At 39.4% G+C, this 23,580-nt stretch overlaps 3 protein-coding genes across 7 annotated transcripts; 1 reads left to right on the forward strand and 2 right to left on the reverse strand.

Moving 5' to 3' along the window:
- Positions 1 to 619: 619 nt before the first annotated feature.
- On the reverse strand, positions 620 to 10,142 carry dytn (dystrotelin). Of its 4 annotated transcripts, XM_058404068.1 has the most exons (14): positions 8,081 to 9,382; positions 7,696 to 7,770; positions 7,021 to 7,210; positions 6,853 to 6,938; positions 6,621 to 6,721; positions 5,977 to 6,048; positions 5,732 to 5,895; positions 4,075 to 4,186; positions 3,741 to 3,874; positions 3,530 to 3,671; positions 3,376 to 3,449; positions 3,140 to 3,290; positions 1,889 to 2,444; positions 621 to 1,240 (listed from the first exon to the last, which is right to left on the reverse strand). In XM_058404068.1, the coding sequence occupies exons 1-14, from the start codon at positions 8,088 to 8,090 to the stop codon at positions 1,053 to 1,055; spliced, it is 2,055 nt and encodes a 684-aa protein (XP_058260051.1). In that variant the 5' UTR covers positions 8,091 to 9,382; the 3' UTR covers positions 621 to 1,052. The 4 variants fall into 4 exon arrangements, with proteins under 4 accessions (XP_058260053.1, XP_058260052.1, XP_058260050.1 ...); XM_058404070.1 differs by lacking the exon at positions 8,081 to 9,382 and adding an exon at positions 9,972 to 10,142 and having other exon boundaries at positions 620 to 1,240; positions 3,530 to 3,874; XM_058404069.1 differs by having other exon boundaries at positions 620 to 1,240; positions 3,530 to 3,874; positions 9,220 to 9,382.
- casp20 (caspase 20, apoptosis-related cysteine peptidase) lies at positions 9,621 to 13,606 on the forward strand. The gene is made up of 6 exons (XM_058404071.1): positions 9,621 to 9,760; positions 10,977 to 11,285; positions 11,369 to 11,394; positions 11,561 to 11,669; positions 12,097 to 12,619; positions 13,117 to 13,606. Exons 2-6 carry the CDS (start codon positions 10,979 to 10,981, stop codon positions 13,256 to 13,258), a joined length of 1,107 nt encoding a protein of 368 aa, XP_058260054.1. The 5' UTR covers positions 9,621 to 9,760; positions 10,977 to 10,978; the 3' UTR covers positions 13,259 to 13,606.
- Positions 13,607 to 17,461: 3,855 nt separating this feature from the next.
- On the reverse strand, positions 17,462 to 23,359 carry casp8 (caspase 8, apoptosis-related cysteine peptidase). 2 transcript variants are annotated; one of them, XM_058402822.1, is made up of 10 exons: positions 23,201 to 23,359; positions 21,429 to 21,739; positions 21,054 to 21,153; positions 20,773 to 20,938; positions 20,513 to 20,574; positions 20,294 to 20,324; positions 20,081 to 20,169; positions 19,872 to 19,989; positions 19,222 to 19,714; positions 17,462 to 18,904 (listed from the first exon to the last, which is right to left on the reverse strand). In XM_058402822.1, the coding sequence occupies exons 2-10, from the start codon at positions 21,716 to 21,718 to the stop codon at positions 18,775 to 18,777; spliced, it is 1,479 nt and encodes a 492-aa protein (XP_058258805.1). In that variant the 5' UTR covers positions 21,719 to 21,739; positions 23,201 to 23,359; the 3' UTR covers positions 17,462 to 18,774. The 2 variants fall into 2 exon arrangements, with proteins under 2 accessions (XP_058258805.1, XP_058258806.1); XM_058402823.1 differs by having other exon boundaries at positions 21,429 to 21,724; positions 23,201 to 23,351.
- Between the last annotated feature and the right edge of the window lie 221 nt (positions 23,360 to 23,580).

Raw genomic sequence — 23,580 nt, forward strand, 5'->3', positions numbered from 1 at the left:
AAAATGAATGTTTTAAAAGAAAAAAACCTCAGCTTCTAAAAAATGGAATATTTGTTACCATAGTCATATTTGTGGGACAGATAAATACAAAATACTTGTAAGTAGTCAGTACCGGGTAATTGATTGGACCTGGGGGAGGGGGTCATTTCGGGTTTTCAAGGGTTTTCTCCACTGATTTAGGGTGCCTGATGTCAATTTTCATCTCCTGAACACTTCAAAAAAAAAAATTCATCTCATTTTCCCATGGAAACATTGACAGACGAATAAAGTTAATAAAACTTAAAAAAAAAAAATAATAAATGTTTGTTGAAGGTTTTTCTGGCTTTGGAATTCAGGCAGAATGGCACACATTATAAATAATAAAGAGAAAGAAAATCAATGAATTAGTGATTTGATGTGTGTAGGTAAGAAGGTTTCTGGTGTTTGAGAATGGGTAAAATATATATATATATATATATATATATATATATATATATATATATATATATATATATATATATATATATATATATATATATAAACTTTCAGATTTCAACCATTGAAATACCACAAAATGAATCATTAATAACTAAAGCACTTAATAAATAGTATTAAATATAACAAAGAAAGATGTAGGCTGTAAGTTCATTTGAAAATTTCAGATTTAAGTTTCTTTATGTATATGAATCATACAAAAAAGGTCACAAGCTACTCATAAAGGACATCCTCAGACGTCTACATGTTCAGACTAACGTGAACGTTGACAGGGAATATTTCCGTTTCAAGTTTTTCCAGTTAGACCAAATTCCTGAAGAGCTGAACTGAAGCTAGTAATTAATTATACAATTCTATACAGAATTCATGACATAGTCCTAATGTAATTTAAAACAGTTTGGATTTATATCGAATAAGGTATTTCTGTGCTGGAATATTAACTGCAACAACTATTAAAGCTGAGTTCTGAGTGACATGGATTGCTTAACCATGCTTAAAAATCGATGCAACTGACACATACGAGTGTGTTGGGCAACCAACATGGCGTGGAACAAGCAGCCTTGCAAAAGAGAAAGGTTTTATTGGTGGTGAATGAAACTTGCTTGATGGCACAAGGCTTTGCCGGGTGGACTGCTGTTTGCTGACCTCTGTTCCGTGCCTTGTCCGGGTGAAGGGGTTGATTTGAGAGAAGTAACAAGGTGAGACAGTGAATCTCCAACCTCTCCTGCTGCTTGTAGCAGTGCCTCTGTTTGACATGAACCACATCCTGTATAGCAGGAAAGAGCATAACCAACTATAAGTAGCATGAATGTTAGTGATGTTGTCTGTATAGCATTTGCTATCCAGAATGACTTACAGTAATGCTTTGTAGAAAAGTCTCTAACAGTAAAGTATCCTCATGTACAAATAAGTAAGTGTCTGAGAATACACTCAAGCTAAATTTAGTATGAAAGAGAACAGCACCTCTTTCATTAGTGCTCCTTTAAGTGCTTGGTGAAGTTGTAAAGCTTCATGTAGTGACGTTGGAGTCGTCAACTGAAGTACAAAACCTATAAGAAGGCTAGTTTATAGAGATCCATTCTGAATGAGTCCTGAGAGTATCGTTTTCATTTCATGATATGGGGAACAAGCCACATATATCTCGGTGTACAGTACCACTGTACTGATAGATAGATAGATAGATAGATAGATAGATAGATAGATAGATAGATAGATAGATAGATAGATAGATAGATAGATAGATAGATAGATAGATAGATAGATAGATAGATACTTTATTGATCCCATGAGGGAAGTTCTTGTGTTAGAGCAGTGGTGTGATTTTCTTAATTGCCCTTAATTTACACAAAAGGGATATTGGAAAATTAAGTGATGTTTCAGTACAGCAAAACTAACCTTCACCCTGAACACTTGCCTGTTGGTGTGGATAGAAGCGCACCATGAAGTCTTTCCACAAGGTCACAAAGCTCTTCTTCTTCTTCTTCTTCTTCTTCTTCTTCTTCATCCGAGTTATCTTTCCCAGAATCCTCCACTTCAACAGGTCTGTATAAGGTTGTATCATTACTCATAAGCTCTTGTCTGTAAAGATGTGGCTCCTCTTCATCCTCCTCATCCTCTTCTTCTTCTTCAGATTCCCCAACAGGTTGTTGGACCTCTTCCTTTGTCTCGGTCACACGGGTTTCTGTAACTACTACATCTGTATGCCTTGCCTCTTGCACCTGATTCAGAGTCTCTTCTTCTCCTTCTTCTTCTTCTTCTTCTTCTTCTTCTTCTTCTTCTTCCTCCATCTGCTGTTCGGTCCCCCTCGATTCCCCAAGCAGTATTTCCTGATCCGTTTCTGTAGTAGTGCATGGAGCTGGACATTCAGATTCTGTGAACTGGTTCTCGGTGGTGTTATCTCTGCTGTGTTGTCGTGGAGGAGGAGTGGAGATGTTACTTCCAAACTCATCTCTTCCTCTCATACTCAATGCCTGAGCAAAAATAAAAGTCAAGAATTTTTACCATGTGTGTTTTTACCAGCTTAACCTAACTTTTTACAAAAAATAAGACTAAAAGTGAGACAGAATACTGAAGCCATTGAAGAAGAAGAAGAAAAAATAGGGCCTTGCTCAAGGGCCCAACATTGGCAGACTGGTTGGAATTTGAACATAAAACTTTTAACATGTAACACATCGCTGCCGTATGTTGTGTTTAGCTTGAGAGTAGCAATGCCAAAAAGTTATTTTTCTCCTGCCATCAAGTAACCTCAAGCCCATAAAGGAGGTCTGTGGGCATATTTTCAGAAATATTAAATGCAATCATTCATTTTAGAAATCATTCCATCCTATTCTACTACTTTATTCCGGTCAAGGTCACGGTGGATCTGGAGTCCTTCCCGAACACTCGGCGTGAGATGGGAATACTCCTGAATGGGATAGCATTTTACTGGCATGTTTAGGAGGTGGGAGGAAGCTGGATATATTCCAGTGGAAATTCACATTTTTGGTGTTCAGAAAGGAGGCTGAAAACTGTCTGTGCATTCTTTGAATAAAACGCTGGCTTGTGTTATTAGAACATACTGTGTGTTATGTAGTAAAGCAAACAAAGCACCAGTCCTGAAATATCCCTGAAATCTTTACCATATCTTCCTCTCTTTCTTTAACTCATTCTGATTTTCTCCACTCACATGTCTGACTTGTCCTAGCTCCTGCTCTAGCTGTTGGTTGTGCTGGATCAGCGCCCCCATAGTGGCCTCTAGCTCCTTGCACCTGTCTTCCAGAGAGTCATGTTCTGACTGTGCAGCTTCTTTCCACACCTGAAATTCTTTCTCCAAAAGCCTGACGACAAAGCACACACATATACACAGACCATAGCCATCGCAACACACTGTTTACTGTACATTCAATCCAGAAGCCGTATTACCCTTTATCTCTCTGCAGATCTTTCATGGCATTTTGCGTGATGCTTAGGTCCTTTTGGAGTAATGACATCTTTCTCTGTAACACACAACTGTCTTCAGATACTTCAGAAATCAAAAGTAAAAGTAGACAGCACTGTAGTATTGTTAAAGAGCTACCTGAGGCTGGGTGTCAGATTCATCTGTCTGGAGTGATTTTGACTCCATGTTAAGTTGTAGAGTAGGAGGAGGAGGAGGAGGAGGAACATTTTCAGAGACAATGATGTTCAAACCTTCCAGATTATCCACACACTCTTGATCACTGAGAGAAAGAGTACAGCTGAAAGAATGAGCATTCACATGAATGAATACACTCAAACCTTTTCTGTACCTGTCATGTGTTTCTCCATTAGATCCAGCTATTAGAGCTCTGCTCCTCTCTGTTTCTCTCCTGGTGTAGCGCCGTGGCAGAAGGACATGGCGAGCACTGGATGCAAATGATGCCATTGATTCCTTCCATGAGGGCTGATGTATAAGAAGATGTAGGTACATGGGAATTATACAAGATAATAAGTAAGTTTTTGCTCAACACAGTTTAAGCCTGATAGAGATTACTGGCACAGGATACGGTTCTAGAAGTAAGTCACTGCATTAAGACTGCTTTAAAAGAGCATTATATTTAGTTTTGCTGTGTATCACAATACTGTGGTAATTACCAAGATTACCTGAGTGCAGTACTCCAGAACTGGATGTGAAGGCTTGTGCTTCCTTGTACGCTTCTTGTTCAGGAAACAGTTTTGGCATAAGTGGACGTTTAAACACTTCAAACAGCGATACCTGCAAAGACATCACACCAGCTCAAGGTGAACAAATGCACAATATACTCAGGCTTAACCTGTTGTACCTTTCAACATGGAAATTTTTACAGTAGTTATTCAAGAACTGTGAATCAAAACTCAAAATTCTTGGAAGATATCCTAAAAAAAATTGTGTAAATAACCAAGAAAAATGATGATGTATTTATCCGATGACCAAATGAGACATTTTTAGACTTGAAATATTAGTATAGTGGAGTGATAATAAAATGAAAGTTTAAGAAGAAGAACAGCAGTGATGGTTGGAAACTTGAAGAATGAAGGAGCAGTTAGCTTAATTCTTCGTTAAATAAATTGCACATCATAAGGACAGATCATATATGAGCCAATCAACCACAATCTCCAATAGTCATAAATAATATGATAAAGAGACTACAATAAATTTGAGTGTTTGTATGTGGGATTGTTATACACTATATGGTCAAAATGGTGATGGGTGGTGGTAGCTCAAGTGGTTAAGGCTCTGGGTCGTTGACCGGAACATCAGGGTTCAAGCCACAGCACTGCCAAGCTGCCACCGTTGGGCCCTTGAGCAAGACCCCCAAACCCTCCTGCTCCAGGGGCACTGTATCATGGCTGACCCTGCGCTCTGACCCCAACCCCCAAGGATGGGATATGTGAAGAAAGAATTTCACTGTGCAGTAATGTATATGTGACAAATAAAGACAACTTAACCTAAAAAATGGACAGCTGATCATCATACACATAGATGTTTGTTGAATATCCAATTCTTTAATGCTGTTACAGCCTCCACTCTTCACTGAAGGCTTTCCACTAGATTTTTATAATGGGGCTGTGGGAATTCCCCTTCATTCAAGCCTTAAGTGTATTACTGAGGTCGGGCAGTGGTGTTGGGTGTGGAACGTGTGCAAGTGTTCCAATTCATCCAGAAGGTGTTCAGTGGGGTTGAGGTCAGGTCAGGGTTCTGGGCAGGTCACTCGAGCTCTTCAACCCCAACCTTACTAAAGCTCACTTCATGCACAGAGGTATGGTCATGATGGAAAATGTTTGGGCTTGGCCTGTTAATTCCAGTAAGGGGAAATCTTTAAGTTACGGCAAACAAAGCCATTCTAGACAATTCCGGCTATGTTGTAGCATTTTAAGGAAGGTCTACGTATGGGTGCGATGCACTCATGTTTGGCCATAGTGTGTGTTGTATCCTGTATGTAATGCAATTGATTCAAATACAAAAGATGGATGGCAAAATTATGCTTATATAATGCTGGGATTTGTTCATGAAAACACAAACAGAACTATTGTGGAGTTCTGAAATTCACCAGAGCTTGGGAACAACCATGGTTAGCACTGGAGGTGTGTTTCCGGAAAAGACTATTACTATACAAACGTTTAGCACGCCCCTGTCTGCAACCCTGACCACTACATTCACTTAATGAAGTCATGATACACATGTAGCACAAACTGTAAGTTTTGTGTCACTACAAAAATGAATTGTGTTTTAAAAGAAAAGCAAAGCACATGCCCCACTGCATAGACACTCAACACTCACCTGAGGCCTGTGATGGGGAAGGCCTTGCAGGCGTGGCAGTGAACTCTGTGCTGTACTGCTTCACTAACTGAAAGTCTGTAAAGGGTGGAGAGCCACAGCAGCAAACGAGGCTCTGATTGCAGCCAGCTCACAAAATGTTCCTCCTCTGTCCTCCCACTGTTAACCTAGGTAAAGATAAAAACACACTCAGCTTCTGACTGGGTCTTCTGGGTGTATGTACAGCTGTGTGTAGAAGTGGAACATACCCCAGTGAAGCAGGATTGGATTGCAGCCTTCACAGGACCAAACACATGGCTCTCCTGAACCACGGCTGGCACCTATTTTGGTTTCGCATTAGTATGGAGAAAAATATCAGAATTTTGAGCAATTATTATCCTCATTTGGGAGCAGGGTCAGAACTTAAGGAATTCTGTTCCTTAAGTTATGGAGACATATGTGTGCAAGTATGGGATCTTTAAGCCGAGAAATTTTTAAGATCACAATCATGGTCAAGGTTGCTATTGCTACGCGGAAAGTAAATAAACAGATAGGACTACTTGAGTATTTCTGCATCCCATCTCTACTGTATTTACATCAGGTGAAAAAAAGTCAATATACTATTTATAAAAGCACATTACAGACTGAAGAGTTAACTCTCAGTGCTCTAAATACAAGCCAAGAAAAAATTCAAGAGTTGCGCCAAAATCAAATTTGGGGACCAGGCGATCCGCTATGGTGACCCTGAACATGGAGCAGTCGAAAGAACAAAAACAACATGGAAGTAAATTATAGACATCTAAAATGTCTCTAGATGAAAATCTCCTTCATGAAAAATCAGAAGAATCCTAATTCATGACTGGCAGTACATATTGTAAATGACAACAAATATCAATTGATAAGGAATTCTAACCTGACTAAGGTCATCCAGAAGGTTCCTGAGACCGGCACGGCTGACAAAAGTGTCCTCTATGCCCTGTCTTCTGCTACAGCTAACAGCCAGTTGGAACAGAGCTGCAGAAAAGAAACAGGAAAATGACTCATAGTTGTACATATTAAATACAGCTGTGTATTATATAATATATATGAAGCAATTGACAACATATGATAAAAATGCAAACTAATGCTAGGCACATGATCAACACCTCTGTGTTTGGCGGAAAGTGTGTCTCCTGAAAGCACTATCAGTGCCGCTTCCACAGATCTGAGATGGACGAAGCCAGTCTTCTCCCTGGAAAAGATATCACAAGTCCAAATGCACATACAACGCATATGTGTGCACTCTAAATGAACGGGAAGATGGCTTCTCTCACCTGTCATACAGCTTGAAGAGAAGTCTGGCAGTCTGCTCTGTAGCTTCTGGTACCACCTGAACAGGTAATTTCTGTAACACACCCTGGAAGAGTTGTTCAAGGCTCTGCTTCAGGTTTTCTTGGGAAATATTCCCTAAATCATCTGCAGCCCAGAGAGCTGAGCGCACATCCTGGATCAAGACCATATGCACTGAAAGACAGACATGGATGAAGATAACTAGGGATGTTGTACATTTTTTTTCGTCATTGGTGGCATCACATGATGCTGTCTGTGGTTATTTTTCTATAATAGCAAACTCTAATGTTTTATTCCTTACATAATTTATGCAACTGTATGAAAAACGGTTTGTAGAAATCCTTTAAAAGTAGTATTTTGGATACTAAATTCAGTCGTTTGGTAATGGTATTTAGCATTGCAGTAGTTTAGTGTTCAGCCTAATTATTTGAACCAAAAAAACAAAACTGCACTTACATTATTGTACTACTACTACTCTGTGTGCTCCTTTAGCACTCACTTACAATCCTGGTATTGTCCTCTGCGAGTTACTTTAAATAAATTCATGTATAGTATGTTGTTTTTACAGTCAGAACAATTATATTGTGTGTTATTCCGAGTGTTATGTAAAGCCACATGATTCTATCCACTAAGTTTACACACACTAAGATATAACTTACTATGGCATAGTTTCTGCAGGGAGCGAAGCTTCAGTGCAGCACGGTATACCGCAGGACAGGCATCATTCAGGCCTTCTATAGGACAAAAACAAACAAAAAAAAAAGAACCGCAGATCAAATGCAGAGCTGCGTCTTTCAAAGACACCCACACGCTGCACTATATACAGTAACTAAAAGGAGAAAATCTCAGTGTTATAAAATACAGTCAGTGTAACTAGGATAGCAGTGGAATCCTACAGGATCTCATGCTGTATGGTTTATGATTATGTCACACTCAGATAAACACTAGGCACATTCTCTTACAACAGCAGAAACACATGCTTTCTTTCCACACATGCAGCTCTACTGGTAAAGCATATTAGTAATCGGCACACTGGAGACTTACCTAAGTCCATTGCAGCAGCTCTTAAATAGAATAGTCTTTTTATTCAGAGGTTTACAGTGGACTTAGACACAAATGAAATTATCTACTGGGTTTTGTCATATTTAGGCCTGGAGCCTATCCCAGGGGACACCATGGACGGAGTGCACGTCCATTTGAGGGCAAAATCACACACTCACACACACTCACATCCATTCACACACTATAAACAATTTAGAGATGGCAACAACAGATAATTTACTGTTTAGATATTAGCATATTTCCATTATCATGCCAGCCAAGTAGATATTTTCCAGCTTCCTTATTCCTATATTAAATTGATCAATACATATCTGAGATTTACTAATTGCTTTACTGTTTCTTAAAATTGCCTTTGTAATAGTAATTAGTAAACTATTTCTTTTAAAATGGTTATTTCTTTTTTGTTTCACAGTAGCCCTTGACACTACCACTTTTGTCTACCACCTTTAAATATTTTTATTTTCATCAACAACTTTGTATTTCAGCCAAAAGCCACGTGGTCAGTTTGCTAAACAGAGCAAATCGGGTTTTAAAAAAAAAGATTCTCTATTTGAACTCCTGTCTCTAGCCCTTTAGCTAGTCTCTGATATGATAAGATGCCTTGAATGCATACATAAATACAAAGGAGCTGCTTAAGTCATGCTGGTACATGTTCTGAGTCGCTGAACTAGGGAGAGACTTTTCGTAAGTTGGCTGCAGAATCTTCAAATACCTTACAGTGTCTGCATCTGGAACACAGTCTGGCATTTGATATGATAATATAACCATCATAATCTGACAGACCAGTTAAACCAGGGGTGTCCAGAGGGCTGGTGTGGGTGCAGGTTTTTTTTATTCCTGTTAAGCAGAAGCCATACCTAATTCCTCATACCTGTTTAATCATCTTCGCTTTCAATAGGCTCAGAAGTGGCTTCTGCTGAGTTCGAATGAAAACCTGCACCCATACTGGTCCTTTGTGGATAAGATTGAACACCCCTGAGTTAAACCATCAAACAGAAATGAAAACATACCACATACTGGTCAAGCACTTTGACATGGCCAGGTTGTTTTTTTTCCCTCCAGTGCCATTAACAACTGCATATTATATAGTAATACATCATATGGACATAGTAATGACTGACCCAGTCTACCGGATCGGATGTATGTATGCAGAAGTAACCCCACTACACCAGAAGCATTCGGATCCACACAACCAGCTTTTTCCCTCAAGCAAAAAGGTGTCTCAACATAGAACTGAACTGATTTGGACAGTTTTTGTCTTGCTTGCAATACCACATATTGTCCATAGAGGTCTCAAAACACAAGAAACTTAACCCGTTACATAACCAGTCTAAATAAAAAGCATGTAGAAAGTAGAATTATGAATGGTACATTAATGATTGAGATGATTAATTTAACAGTCACAATCCGGTCATAATTCCACGGAAGCACAATGAGGTGTACTCTACTTTGACAAATATAACCCCACCACCACCCTCACCCTCACCCTCCAACCCCCGCCCTCGCGACGTGGGTTGTTCCCCTGCTCTACCGCTCTACTTGAATTCCGGGAAGTGGCTCTAACGAAAACGAAAAAATTCTTTTATCTCGAGGCGATCGTCGTTCCATCCGGTTTACTTGATTGATATCACGGATCACGCGCTGTTTCTCTACTCGACTGAGGTGAGCTAAATAATAATTACTTAATAAATAAAAAAATAAATAAAAGACAAACAAAAAGGTCTGTGCTAGTTCCGAGTTCCGCCTGCACCGAAAACACTTTAGTGGACACTACAGTGTTATAACGGCATGATTAATTGCAGGCGTGCAGGAATGTATAAATAAATAAACAAACGTGTATCCGCTCTTGGTCAAACTTCTTATTTTATGTTACCTTGTGCATTCAGATGCAGTGAATAGAGCAGGGTATCGTCTCCTCACGTTTTGTTATTGTGATGATGGTCTATTCCAGTCTACAACAAGAGCAACATTACACACTTGGCTTGTATTACCTGCCTTTTAAATATTTTACTACAGAGTTCAGCTTCCTCGATGTGAAATGCACCTGGCGACCTTCTCCTGTTTATTGTCACAAAATTCAGTTCATTTTAATTTATTTGCATTTAACAATGGACTTGGAATGTCTCAAGGTAGCTTTACAGAAGTATAGGGGGAAAATGATAAAGTTTAAAGTTCCCTAATGAGCAAGCCTGAGGTGAAGGGTGGAGAGGAAACACTCCCTGAGATGATATGCGTTTACATTTCTGGCGTATTTACCCCCTTATCCAGAATGACTTACAAATTATCTCTTTCTTTTTTTTAAACACCTGAGCAATTAAGGGATAAGGGTCTTGCTCAGGGGCCCAGCAGTGGCAGCTTAGTAGACCTGGGGTTTGAACTCACAACCTTAACCACTATGCTACCACATCCTCATATGAGAAAGAAACCTTGAGAGAAACCAGGCTCAGAAGGGAACCTCATTCTCATTTGGGTGACAGTAAATAATGTCCTTTCTACAACAGCAACCAAGCGATCTTGAGGAACTAGTAGGTCAGTGTAGTTTCTGAGTTCATTATAGACTTAACACTAATTCCTTGCAGTCGCAAGCTGTCAGATCCATTGGCAGTTCAAAGATGGTGTGTGATAGCCTCCAAGTGGTTCTATCCACAGAAGTCCCCTAGGTCACAGACTGATCCAGGCAGACTGATCCCCAGCAGCACTAAGCGACGTGACTCTAACCAGTGACAAAACTGGTGACAAAAATTGTGTGTGAATACAGGGGCATAATAACGGAAAACCGGCTGTTGAATTTGCTCTTTAAGAAACATTTAATACATTCTTGGACAGTAATGTGTAAGTTAGAAGTCAATGAATTGTGCTGTCTAACTCTGTCCTACAGCCATGCAGACTCTGCTTGAAAAGAAAGTCTTCATTATCGGCACCCTGTCAGCTGACCCTGACTACATCTTACAGCATGTCCAACAGGATAAAATCATCACCGTTCGTGACTACAGAAATCTTAACCATAGTAATTACACAAAGGAGAAAATTGTCACTAACCTTCTGGACACCGTGATGAACAAGGGTGATGCAATGTGTCACAAATTTGTGGATCTCTTGCAACAAGAAGAGGTTCAGAACACTTTCCCTGAGCTGAAGGAACTTTTTATTCGTGCACCCGCATCACACAAACAGGCTGAGAAAACAAGTAAGCCATGATAACATTTTTTAGCTGCGAATTGGAATATAGCAACAGTTGGTGACACATATTCTTGTTTTTTCCCCTTCCAGATAATGGAGCCAAAGCAGCTGATGAGGTAATTTAAAAGTGTAATACTAGTATTAAAGTAGGTGTATCAGCCCACTGTCCTGGAGAAATCAGGAGAGCATTTGGGATTTCCTGATTTTGAATATCTAAATGTGAACCAACATGAGCCAAATGATTAATGCTTTAATTATGGAAAACGTTTCTCTTTTTTTTAGATTATCGAATACAAAATGTCCAGCGTACCTCGTGGTCTCTGTTTGATCATTAACAATGTCAAATTTGATCCATCCCTCCCAGACCGCCCCGGATCTATGCGTGATGAAGGTCAGACTTTTTTTTTTTAAACCTTTTTCAGACCAAATTCCAATACAATATTCTCAGAAATTACTGGTACCAGATTGTAAAGTTCCTTTTTGCTGGGATGAGTAACAAGGGTACTTTTTCTGTACCTTACGCATGTAAAATTGTAAATCTTGCCTGCATGTGCTGTGCTTTTAAATGTTTATTAGTGGCTCATGCAGGTGTTCCTGAAAAAGTACAATTTAAAAAGTACACTGAGTGAAATTGTTTAAAATACTTTAACAAAAATACAATGAAAATGGCCATAACAATACAGGATATGGAATGGTACTATTAATAAAGAACTCAATGCCCAACGTCTCAGATTATTCTTACAGTATAAGTGTTACTTTACCCTAAAACATGAATCATTTGTGTGAAGAATGGTCTTTTTGCGTTGTTTATTCAACAGAGTCTATAAAAGAGGTTTTCCAGTGGCTGGGTTTTACTCTGGATGTGTATAGAAATCAAACCGCAGAGGAGACGAAGGATCTGCTGAAGAGCTACAGCCAGAAACCCCACGATGGTGACTGTTTTGTCTGCTTCATCATGAGCCATGGCTCCAAAGATGGGGTGCATGGCACAGATGGAGGCATCTTTTCCAAAGATGACATCTTTGGTCCATTTAGTGGAAAGTCATGTCCAAGCCTAGTCGATAAACCCAAAGTGTTTTTCATCCAGACTTGCCGAGGAAGAGAGTACCAACTGGGTGTTCAAATCCAGTCTGATAGCTACGAGGAAGTAAAAGCAAAAGTGGAAATCGAAGATGAAGAATCATTACAACTGGATAGTTTTGAGATGACCACCATACCATCTGATGCAGATTTCCTCATAGCGAGGTCAACCATTAAAGGATACTACTCGTTCAGGAACACAGATACGGGCTCTTGGTTCATTCAGTCCTTGTGTAAGCAACTAAAAACGCACTGCCCCAAGTAAGTACTGAACAAAAGTAACTTCTGCTCCTGTATTGTTGAATTCGTTGAGAATCATAGCTTACCACCAAAAGCTCTTCTGAAAGTTCATAGCTACTTATATTTTGAAACCATTTAAAACGTACTTTAAGCCACAAATTTGCGCAGAGGAATTTTTACTCAGCCTAGAGTAATGCCAGGTTTTTCCCAGTTGCTATAGAGTCACTGGCTGATGTGTTACAGATATATGTTCTGCAAATGATAATTGAAGCAGTGAATTAATGGCAGGATTTGTAGTGTTATTTTAACAAATTGATTTACACCACAATGATGTAGCAGACAATAGTATAGTTAACGAGTTCTCATTTAAAATAATTCACACCTTTTTTCTGCCATTTAGGAGCTACATTTAGCCTCAAGATTTTTTTGTGGTTACGATTCCTGAAGTCGACAGTCTTGCTGACTTGATTTTTTTAACCCTTCAAGCAGTAATGTGCTTTTTGTCATCTGTTTTCTAGGGGTGAGGATGTCCAATCTATCCTGCTGTATGTCAATAACGAAGTCAGTGAAAAAAAAGCTTCTAACATTTATAAACAGATGCCTATCCATAAAGTGACCTTGAGGAAGAAGCTGGTGTTCCGTGTGCCAGACCAGCAGTAGAAAATCTGTATAATGAGCATTTCCTAATAAGCATTGCACTTGAACATTATTATGAGCATTACTCATGTCTGCCGAGGTCGAGGTGCTGTTAATTATCTATTGTAAGCCATAATGTATAAAATTGAAAAAAAGCAATATCAGGGATTTTTATGGGGAAACAATTGTGTACTTTTTTACTTAAAAAATGTTTTTTGTTTTTTAATTTTGCAAATGGGACTCTAAATGGGCATATAAATATGAATCGAGATGATTTTGATTTATAAAGTAATAAACATTCAGCTGAAATAACGTTTGTTTAATGTAATCTTGTCCACCTTGTTAAATTAAAGAAAGCAATTAAAATGTTACGGGAAAAATCTGTTTTATTAAAATGAAAAAACAAACTTTTATAAGATATCTATCTATCTATCTATCTATCTATCTATCTATCTATCTATCTATTATACACTGCTCGAAAAATTGAAAGAAACACCTTGAAAACACATCAGATCTCAATGGGGAAAAATATCATGCTGGATATCTATACAGATATGGACTGGGTAATGTGTTAGGAACGAAAATGAAAATTATAAACCTACAAAGGGCCAGACCATCACTGACCCACCACCAAACTGGTCATGCTGAAGGTTGTCACAGGCAGCATAAGGGTCCATGGCTCCATGGCCTCTCCAGACCCTTTCATGTCTGTTACATATTCTCAGGGTGAACCTGCTCTCATCTCATCTCAGGGCGCCAGTGGCAGGCCCACCAATTCTGGTGTTCAGTGGCAAATGCCAGTCAAGCTCTGCAGTGCTGGGCAGTGAGCACAGGGCCCACTAGAGGACGTCAGGCCCTCAGGCCACCCTCATGAAGTCTGTTTCTGATTGTTTGGTCAGAAACATTCACACCAGTGGCCTACTGGAGATCATTTTGTAGGGCTCTGGCAGTGCTCATCCTGTTCCTCCTTGCACAAAGGAGCAGATACCGGTCCTGCTGATGGGTTAAGGACCTTCTACGGCCCTGTCCAGCTCTCCTAGAGTAACTGCATGTCTCCTGGAATCTCCTCCATGCTCTTGAGACTGTGCTAGGAGACACTGTAAACCTTCTGGCAATGGCACATATTGACACTGTGCAACCTCTGTATGCCTCAGTGTCAGTGGCCTCCACACACACATATATATATATATATATACAGTTGCAAGAAAAAGTATGTGAACCCTTTGGGATTACTTGGATTTCTGCATAAATTGGTCATAAAATGTGTTCTGATCTTCATCCAAGTCACAACAATAGAAAAACACAGTCTGCTTAAACTAATACTGTAGAAACATTATAAGTTTTCATGTTTTTATTGAACACAACATGTAAACATTCACAGTGCAGGGTGGAAAAAGTATGTGAACCCCTAGGCTAATGACTTCTCCAAGAGCTAATTGGAGCCAGGAGTCAGCCAACCTTTCCAATCAATGTGATGAGATTGGATGTGTTGGTTAAAGCTGCCCTGCCCTATAAAAACACACACCAGTTTTGAGTTTGCTGTTCTCAAGAAGCATTGCCTGATGTGAACCATGCCTCGCACAAAAGAGCTCTCAGAAGACCTACGATCAAGAATTGTTGACTTGCATGAAGCTGGAAAGGGTTACAAAAGTATCTCTAAAAGCCTTGATGTTCATGTGTCCACGGTAAAACAGACTGTCTACAAATGGAGAAAGCTCAGCACTGTTGCTACTCTCCCTAGGCGTGGTCGTCCTGTAAAGATGACTACAAGAGCACAGCGCAGAATGCTCAATGAGGTGAAGAAGAATCCTAGAGTGTCAGCTAAAGACTTACAGAAATCTCTGGCACATGCTAACATTTTTGTTGACAAATCTTCAATAAGTAAAACATTAAACAAGAATGGAGTTCATGGGAGGACACCATGGAGGAAGCCACTGCTGTCCAAAAAACATTGCAGCACATTTGAAGTTTGCAAAAGAGCACCTGGATGTTCCACAGCACTATACTGGCAAAATATTCTGTGAACAGGTGAAACCAAAATTGAGTTGTTTGGAAAGAACACACAACACTATGTGTGCCTCAGGGCCTGGACGGATTGCTGTCATCGACGGAAAAAATTTATCAAGACATTTTGCAGGAAAACTTAAGACCATCTGTCCACCAACTGAAGCTCAACAGAGGATGGATGATGCAACAGGACAACGACCCAAAGCATAGAAGTAAATCAACAACAGAAAGGCTTCAACAGAAGAAAATACGCCTTCTGGAGTGGCCCAGTCAGAGTCCTGACCTCAACCCGATTGAGATGCTGTGGCATGACCTCAAGAGAGTGATTCACACCAGACATCCCAAGAATGTTGCTGCACTGAAACAGTTTTGTAAACAGGAATGGTCCAAAATTCCTCCTGACCGTTGTGCAGGTCTGATCTGCAACTACAGGAAACATTTGGTTGAGGTTATTGCTGCCAAAGGAGGGTCAACCAGTTATTAAACCCAAAGGTTCACATACTTTTTCCACCCTGCACTGTGAATGTTTACATGTTGTGTTCAATAAAAACATGAAAACATATAATGTTTGTGCGGTATTAGTTTAAAGCAGACTGTGTTTTTCTATTGTTGTGACTTAGATGAAGATCAGAACACATTTTATGACCAATTTATGCAGAAATTCAAGTAATCCCAAAGGGTTCACATACTTTTTCTTGCAACTGTGTATGTATGTATATATATATATATATATATATATATATATATATATATATATATATATATATATATATATATATATATATATATATATAATATATATACACACTATATTGCCAAAAGTATTCGCTCACCTGCCTTGACTCGCATATGAACTTAAGTGACATCCCATTCCTAATCCATAGGGTTCAATATGACGTTGGTCCACCCTTTGCAGCTATAACAGCTTCAACTCTTCTGGGAAGGCTGTCCACAAGGTTTAGGAGTGTGTTTATGGGAATTTTTGACCATTCTTCCAGAAGCGCATTTGTGAGGTCACACACTGATGTTGGACGAGAAGGCCTGGCTCTCAGTCTCCGCTCTAATTCATCCCAAAGGTGTTCTATCGGGTTGAGGTCAGGACTCTGTGCAGGCCAGTCAAGTTCATCCACACCAGACTCTGTCATCCATGTCTTTATGGACCTTGCTTTGTGTACTGGTGCACAGTCATGTTGGAAGAGGAAGGGGCCAGCTCCAAACTGTTCCCACAAAGTTGGGAGCATGGACTTGTCCAAAATGTCTTGGTATGCTAAAGCATTCAGAGTTCCTTTCACTGGAACTAAGGGGCCAAGCCCAGCTCCTGAAAAACAACCCCACACCATAATCCCCCCTCCACCAAACTTTACACTTGGCACAATGCAGTCAGACAAGTACCGTTCTCCTGGCAACCGCCAAACCCAGACTCGTCCATCAGATTGCCAGATGGAGAAGCGTGATTCGTCCCTCCAGAGAACGCGTCTCCACTGCTCTAGAGTCCAGTGGCGGCGTGCTTTACACCACTGCATCCGACGCTTTGCATTGCACTTGGTGATGTATGGCTTGGATGCAGCTGCTCGGCCATGGAAACCCATTCCATGAAGCTCTCTGCGCACTGTTCTTGAGCTAATCTGAAGGCCACATGAAGTTTGGAGGTCTGTAGCGATTGACTCTGCAGAAAGTTGGCGACCTCTTCGCACTATGCGCCTCAGCATCCGCTGACCCCGCTCCGTCAGTTTATGTGGCCTACCACTTTGTGGCTGAGTTGCTGTCGTTCCCAAACACTTCCACGTTCTTATAATACAGCTGACAGTTGACTGTGGAATATTTAGGAGCGAGGAAATTTCACGACTGGATTTGTTGCACAGGTGGCATCCTATCACAGTTCCACACTGGAATTCACTGAGCTCCTGAGAGCGACCCATTCTTTCACAAATGTTTGTAAAAACAGTCTGCATGCCTAGGTGCTTGATTTTATACACCTGTGGCCATGGAAGTGATTGGAACACCTGATTCTGATTATTTGGATGGGTGAGTGAATACTTTTGGCAATATAGTGTATTTCCCTTGTGATAAGATCCCACAGAATGTGAAAAACTGTGATCTGTACCTGGTAATGTATTAATCAATTTATATAAATTCATTTATCAATTTAGAAGGCATGTAATGCAGCTGACAAAAAGCAAAGTGAAAATATACAATAGGGTAACTCAGACACAAACCATATTGTTTTTATTTTGTTTATTAAAAATAATTGTCACATTATTTGTAATAATTTTAACTCCTGGTTGCATATGCATCTGTACACAGATATAGTTCAGGATTTCTAATACCAAATAATCTGTCACACTAGGCACTTGTGAAAATTTAGTTAAAGATGCAAAAATAACGTATGAATATTATTGTTGATTGTGTAAAAGCCCTAGCAAAAATAGTTTTTCCCAAGTCGCTGATGGTCATAAAGCATAGTCGTAAGTGCTGAGAATGTCTTATCCAAATGTCCCAAAAAAAACCCTGAAACACCCTGGAAGAAATTTCAAAAAAGGTATTCATCTGCAATGTCCACTTTGAAATGGAACACTGGTACACTTGTTCATTTATTCATTTATCCAATTATTCAATCATGTAGGCAGCAGCACAATACAGATAATCTTAAAAAAAAAAAAAAAGAGTAAAACTGATAGCTGTGACTTTGGTCATGGTATAGTCAATATTGAACCAGAGTTTACACAATGAAATTGAACAGTTCTGATCTTGGAAATCCCTGGTTGAGAAGAGAGCTCAGAGGAAAATGGTCAGGTAGTTTCGAGGACCCGCCTCTATACAACTTTTGCGATCAGAAAAGCAGCTCAGCATGCACAAAACTTCACAAATGAAGGTGGATGGTCTGTAAAAACAGAGGACCACACTGTTCCTGTCAGCCAAGAATCTTAGGCTATCATGAGCACAGACTTACAGAAACTGGACAATTGAAGATTAGAAAAATAGATCACATCTTTTTGTAGTTTACAGTTCTCCGGTTTCAGTGAGTCTGTACTCATTAATCTCGGATTCCTGTTCTTGGCTGTTCAGAGGCTGTTGTGGCTGATACTTTTCAGCTCCCCACAGTTTAAAATGAGTAATTTCCTGTCCAGACTTTCTTGTCAGCACAAAACAGTCCATTCAGCAGAAAGATTTTATTTTTTTATTGCTACACAATACTATGTAATCTCTGAATCCCTCTTTCAAGAGATTAGCGGTTTCTGAAATAATCAAACCAGCCTGTCCAATCTGTCAGCACCAAACATGCCACGGTTAAAACCACAGATCATAATTTTTCCCCCAATTTGATGTTTGATGTGAATATTAAAATGAAGCACCTTGATCTTACACACTGCTCTGCTGCCACATGACCGAATGACTAGATAACAGCATAAATGAGCAAGTGCACAGGTGTTCCTATTAAAGTGGATGGTGCAATATTATAAATATAGACATCTCACATTGCCTTATGCAAAAGGCTAATCAAACTTAACAGAATTGCAAAAAGGTTTTCCAGCTCAGTCCATGGGCAGCACCAGCTTCTTAGTAAGGGTGTAGCGAGGCTCAGGCATCTGCTTGCTGTTCTTTAAATCTTGGGCACTCACATTGCGGTTCACCTTCGTCAGTATTGACAGGATGTCTTCATTTCTGTTAAAACAAGCAAAAAAGATTTCAATTCTTATCCTATTTTAACTTTGTCTCATCAACAGATCAAACACTATGCTAGCTAACAATGAATGTTTATTGTTAAAGACAAACCATTAGCTTTGTTATTGTTGTTTTTATTATAATAATATCTTAATAATTAATATATTATTTTTAATACCATATTCCAATTTGAACTGTGTATTTGCAGCAGTGGTATATTCAGAAACATTAAACAACAAATCATTTCTTATTTTGGTTTACAGAAAAAAATCTGTTCTAAAAATAATATTGAATCCAGGTTTCTCCTCCCCACTCACCTAGGGCAGCCCGACTTCAGTTCTTTGCACAACTCCTGGATGTAAATGGATCCATTTATTGTGTGACGGAAAGACATGTAGGACTCCACAGTTGCCATGCCGATCAGGAAGTCTGCTTCAATAGGGACATAAGGACTCACAGCTGTTTCGGCATCGTCCTCCAGCTCATCATCTTCGTTTCCATCTTGCCTCAACACACCCTTCTGCAGCTCAGTGCCCTGACATGCCTGGATGAAGAAAAGTTTGGGCTTGCCCGTGAGCGTTTTACAGCCGGCAAATGGTTTCGTGAGATCACGGATCTGGACAGGTTTGCCGTCGGTCCCAAACACGGCACCCTTTTCGCCATGTGAGAGGATGCAGCATACAAAGGCATCCATTTTTGAGTGGTCCTCCTTTGAAAATTTGTCCATGGTTTTCAGCATGTCTGAACTCACAAGATCTTTTTCTACTCCCACTAAGAAATGCATTCTCTGGAAAACTTCAGTAAGTGCATCTAGAAAACAATAATAAAGTGTGGGGGGAGCAAAGGAATTATTCTAAATTATAAGAAAGGAATAAAACAGAGCCTTCAGCACTAAAATTATAGCAAATTTATCAACACCTTCTGACAGAATCCAGCATTCAATCATGTTCCAATCAGCAAGAAATACCTTTATCTTTATCCGTCCCTCTCCTCGGGGGGAATTTAGTGCTCTTGTCAAAGGTGTAGTTGTTAATAATCACACAGTATCCAACAGGCCGCTGGGTTAAGTGATAATAGTCATCCACCTTAGGGGAACACACAATTTGTTAGGCATGTTGTGTATTAATGTATAATATTTAATAATATCATGATATATTGAATTGAATTTAAACAAACATTGTTTGCATTTGCTGGTGACATTTGGGAGCCTTGCATTTCTTGTGAGTCTGTGTCCATGCTCTCATTCACAGTCATGGAACCGATCACTGGGGACAATGAATGAGAAAATGCATAGAGACCAAAGAACAGCATGAGATTAGAGTCGGCTTACAGAAAATTCGACACGTTTAAATATCTTCATAAGACTAGAACAAAGAAGGTCAAACATACATTGGGGGTTTGTTTCTGCTATGGATATGTTCTGCATCGAGAAACGCCAAGAGAAAACAAAAGAGAAATATTAGAGAGATAAGAAACACAAGCAAGGATTTCTGTAGTGTATATATAATGTACAAGAACTTTTAGAATCTATTAATCATTAATATCGCAACTTAATTATGTTTTTTTCTGGTGTATGTTATTTTAGCAGTCACGTATCCCTGCACTCACAGGCATGGGCATAAGTTCCTCTTGAGGCTGCACAGGCAGACTGATGTTTTCTTCCTCCTCACCTATGCAATAAAAACAGAAACGGATGATACGGGCTAAGTCTAATAAAATAATTAAGGAAGGCGGCATTGGAAAGATGGAAGAAAGCAGGACCTTCAAGGAACGAAGGAAGCAGATAGATAAGAAGGATGCAAGTAAGCAAGGAAGAAAGACTGATGGACAGACAGAGAAGGTAGAGAGTGATGGAAAGACAGAATTACCTGTTGTTGAGATGCAAACAGGTCTCCTTGTCCCATTTGCCTTGAATCTCTGTACCCTATAAGCTAGGTCTTTGCTACATCTACTCAGAACATTCTCTAGTTCATTCAGGTTGTCTTCTCCGAGCTTTTCCATTTTCTCCATCTCAGCCAGGACGTCCAAAAACGTCTGCAATATTGAAAAATGCATAAAGCGGAGTCAGATACTGACACAATTTCTATTAATCTATTCATTTCTCAACCACTTTAGACTCAGACTTTAAGCTTAATATATATATACGTACAGCAGAAGTCAGTTTTGCTCTAGGTAGGCCGTTCAGAAGGAACTTTATGCTATGAAGGTTTTCGTCCGTTACGTCTTCAGATAGCTTATACAGCATCTTTCTAAAATACGTGTCAAAGAACAGGTACAAATTTTCAGACAGTTTAAAACTACATTTTAAAGAATACTGCAACAAAAAGACAAAAGGTTATTGAAAAAAATTCCACTTCATGGTTCTAAGCAGAATAAACCACCATGTCACTGAACACACTTAGCTGTTGCATTTTCTAAAATATTTTATTACACCATAACATTACGTTTAAGGAACAGCAGATTAGTCTTCCTGCTTATACCAAAGATGTAATACACCAAACTGAACATTCTTGTTTGTTTTTACCTGTACAGTGAAACACCAGAGCTCTGATTTTCCAACTGTCTGCTAACGTGTGTTTTGTTAGCACCCAGGATGGAAAGTAAGTCACAGCGGCCAATAGTGAAGATCAGGTCAGTGAGGAAGAGTTCATCCGCGAGCAAATCTTGCTCTTCGAGTCGGATGAACAGGTCTTTTGCATCCTTCACAGTCTCCAGTCGTTTCCTGCCGATGTGATCCATGCAGAGGAACTTCAGTGCTGCGACCTCGCTCTTTGTAAGCTGCTCATCAAGCTCATGAAGTTTATCGACATCCATTTTGAGCTGAAACAGATCCTTCTGTGGTTAAAGAAAATTTAGGACGTTTAATAGTTGAATGCTGATGCAGATACTGTGGTGTGTGGTAAAAAAACATTTTAAGATGCTCAAATTGCAATCAGATATTAAACGATGTCACGCTGTCCTGGCATATCATACAAATATGGTAATATCATTTGTCATCTTTGAGACTGTAGTTAAACCACACAGTATGCCCAAAAGTATGTGGACACATGACCATCACACCCCTATATCCGAGTTGAACATCCCACTCCAAAACCATGAATATGGAGTCATTCTTATTTGCTCTTCTGAGAAAGTTTTCCAAAAAATTTTGGAATGTGTTTGGGGGAATCTGTCCATTCAACATTAGTTAGTTTGAGCACCAATGTCACGCAAGAAGGCCTGACTCATGATAAACTCAAAGGCATAGAGTGGGCTTGGGGTCAGGGCTCTTTGCAGGCCACTTGAGTTCTTCCACACTACTAGGCTTTTCACACTGTGCTTAACCCCGGGTTATCATCGTTATAAACACAGCTTCTAACCCTGGGTAAAGAAAGGTTTCACACCTGTAATCTGAAAGCGGTGTTTTTACCCGGGGGTTATGAAACCCTCCTCCGTTAACAGTTACCCCCAGGTATCGTATGAGCAGTGTGAAACGTGATTACAGATAACCCACAATTCTATTTATCGGGGGTTTAGAATGACCCAGGGTTAACAAATTCAAGTGTGAGCCCTTAGCTCTGATAAACCAGGTCTTTATGGTCTTTGCTTTGTACAGTCATAAAGGAACATATTCGAGGCCGACTGGTAGTTTAATCCAATGACAGAAAACCAAAAATAAAAAAAATCCCCCATCATCACAAGTCAGAGTAAACATGCTCAGCTTTTTCATTGGTGAAAAGCTAGTTAAAGACACATGACAGTAAGCTGATTTATCCTCCTTGTAAAGTTTGTATCATAACCCAGTTATGAGGTTACTGAAAATTAATGAAAATATTTTTATTTAACTGCTCTAGATGTCTGGATAGGAAACATCTGGATTTCACATGTAAACTACTGGAGTTAACAACCTTTCAAAATATAAGCCAAACTTTTATTGTTGAGAATTTTTTTTTAAAAAGTTTAAAAATTTTATATATAATATAAGATTATAAAAAAATAAAAGTTTAATCGATATTCGTGCCACAGTCGCCTCCCGAAAACAAACAAACAAACAAACAAACGCGGGTTTTCTATTTAGTAGCCTGGGTTCTACCTCTCGAGGATTTTTAGAATTAAAATCAAATCGGAATATAAAAAAAAAAACATGACAATTAATTTCCAAAAAGCAAAGTTAAGTCAAAGTTAAATAAAAGACAACTTCGACCTATAGAAAATACTAGTCGATTGACAATAACAGCAAGCCGGTTAGCTAACGCAGTGAAGTGAAAGTAGGATAAAGTTCAGTAAATAAAAATACAAGGCGTCTAATTTTCTTACCTTCACATTTACCAAAGGACGACGACTAAACGGTTCGGATCGAGGCAAACTTTTAACTCAGAAAATTCCAGGAAATATGGCGTTTAACAGTCTTTCTTACTTTCAGTGTAACAAGGAAGTCAATACCGACACAAAAGGGAAAACATGACTCATGACGTCAGGGCAGGACTCTGCTAACGTAGTGGATGTGTGAGGTGGCTGGGTGTTAAGTAAGCTTACATAGGTGATGAGTCTGAAATGAGAGATGGGGATATTTTGGTGGATGTTTCGTATTCCTTCCAATCTATGGTTCATTCCCCAGATTAGGTAGAATACTCCCATCCATTCCACACATATTATAATCTAGATCCTAAACCTGAGTCATATATACAGCTCTGGAA

This window comes from Hemibagrus wyckioides, linkage group LG11 (genome assembly GCF_019097595.1).
Source record: "Hemibagrus wyckioides isolate EC202008001 linkage group LG11, SWU_Hwy_1.0, whole genome shotgun sequence".
NCBI classification, from domain to species: Eukaryota; Metazoa; Chordata; class Actinopteri; order Siluriformes; family Bagridae; genus Hemibagrus; species Hemibagrus wyckioides.

What these genes read in the sequence shown, in the direction of transcription:
- casp8 (XM_058402822.1), bottom strand. Translation starts at nt 21,718, where the DNA reads ATGGATGTCGATAAACTTCATGAGCTTGATGAGCAGCTTACAAAGAGC. An exon ending in CACCAGCAAATGCAAACAAT is followed by an intron (nt 19,990 to 20,080) that starts GTTTGTTTAAAT and finishes TGTTCCCCTAAG; the next exon opens with GTGGATGACTATTATCACTT. An exon ending in AGGGACGGATAAAGATAAAG is followed by an intron (nt 19,715 to 19,871) that starts GTATTTCTTGCT and finishes ATTGTTTTCTAG; the next exon opens with ATGCACTTACTGAAGTTTTC.
- dytn (XM_058404067.1), bottom strand. An exon ending in ACTTTCCGCCAAACACAGAG is followed by an intron (nt 6,722 to 6,852) that starts GTGTTGATCATG and finishes TCTTTTCTGCAG; the next exon opens with CTCTGTTCCAACTGGCTGTT. An exon ending in AGCTAGGACAAGTCAGACAT is followed by an intron (nt 2,445 to 3,139) that starts GTGAGTGGAGAA and finishes ATTTTTGCTCAG; the next exon opens with GCATTGAGTATGAGAGGAAG.
- casp20 (XM_058404071.1), top strand. Translation starts at nt 10,979, where the DNA reads ATGCAGACTCTGCTTGAAAAGAAAGTCTTCATTATCGGCACCCTGTCA. An exon ending in GAGCCAAAGCAGCTGATGAG is followed by an intron (nt 11,395 to 11,560) that starts GTAATTTAAAAG and finishes TCTTTTTTTTAG; the next exon opens with ATTATCGAATACAAAATGTC. An exon ending in CGGATCTATGCGTGATGAAG is followed by an intron (nt 11,670 to 12,096) that starts GTCAGACTTTTT and finishes TTTATTCAACAG; the next exon opens with AGTCTATAAAAGAGGTTTTC.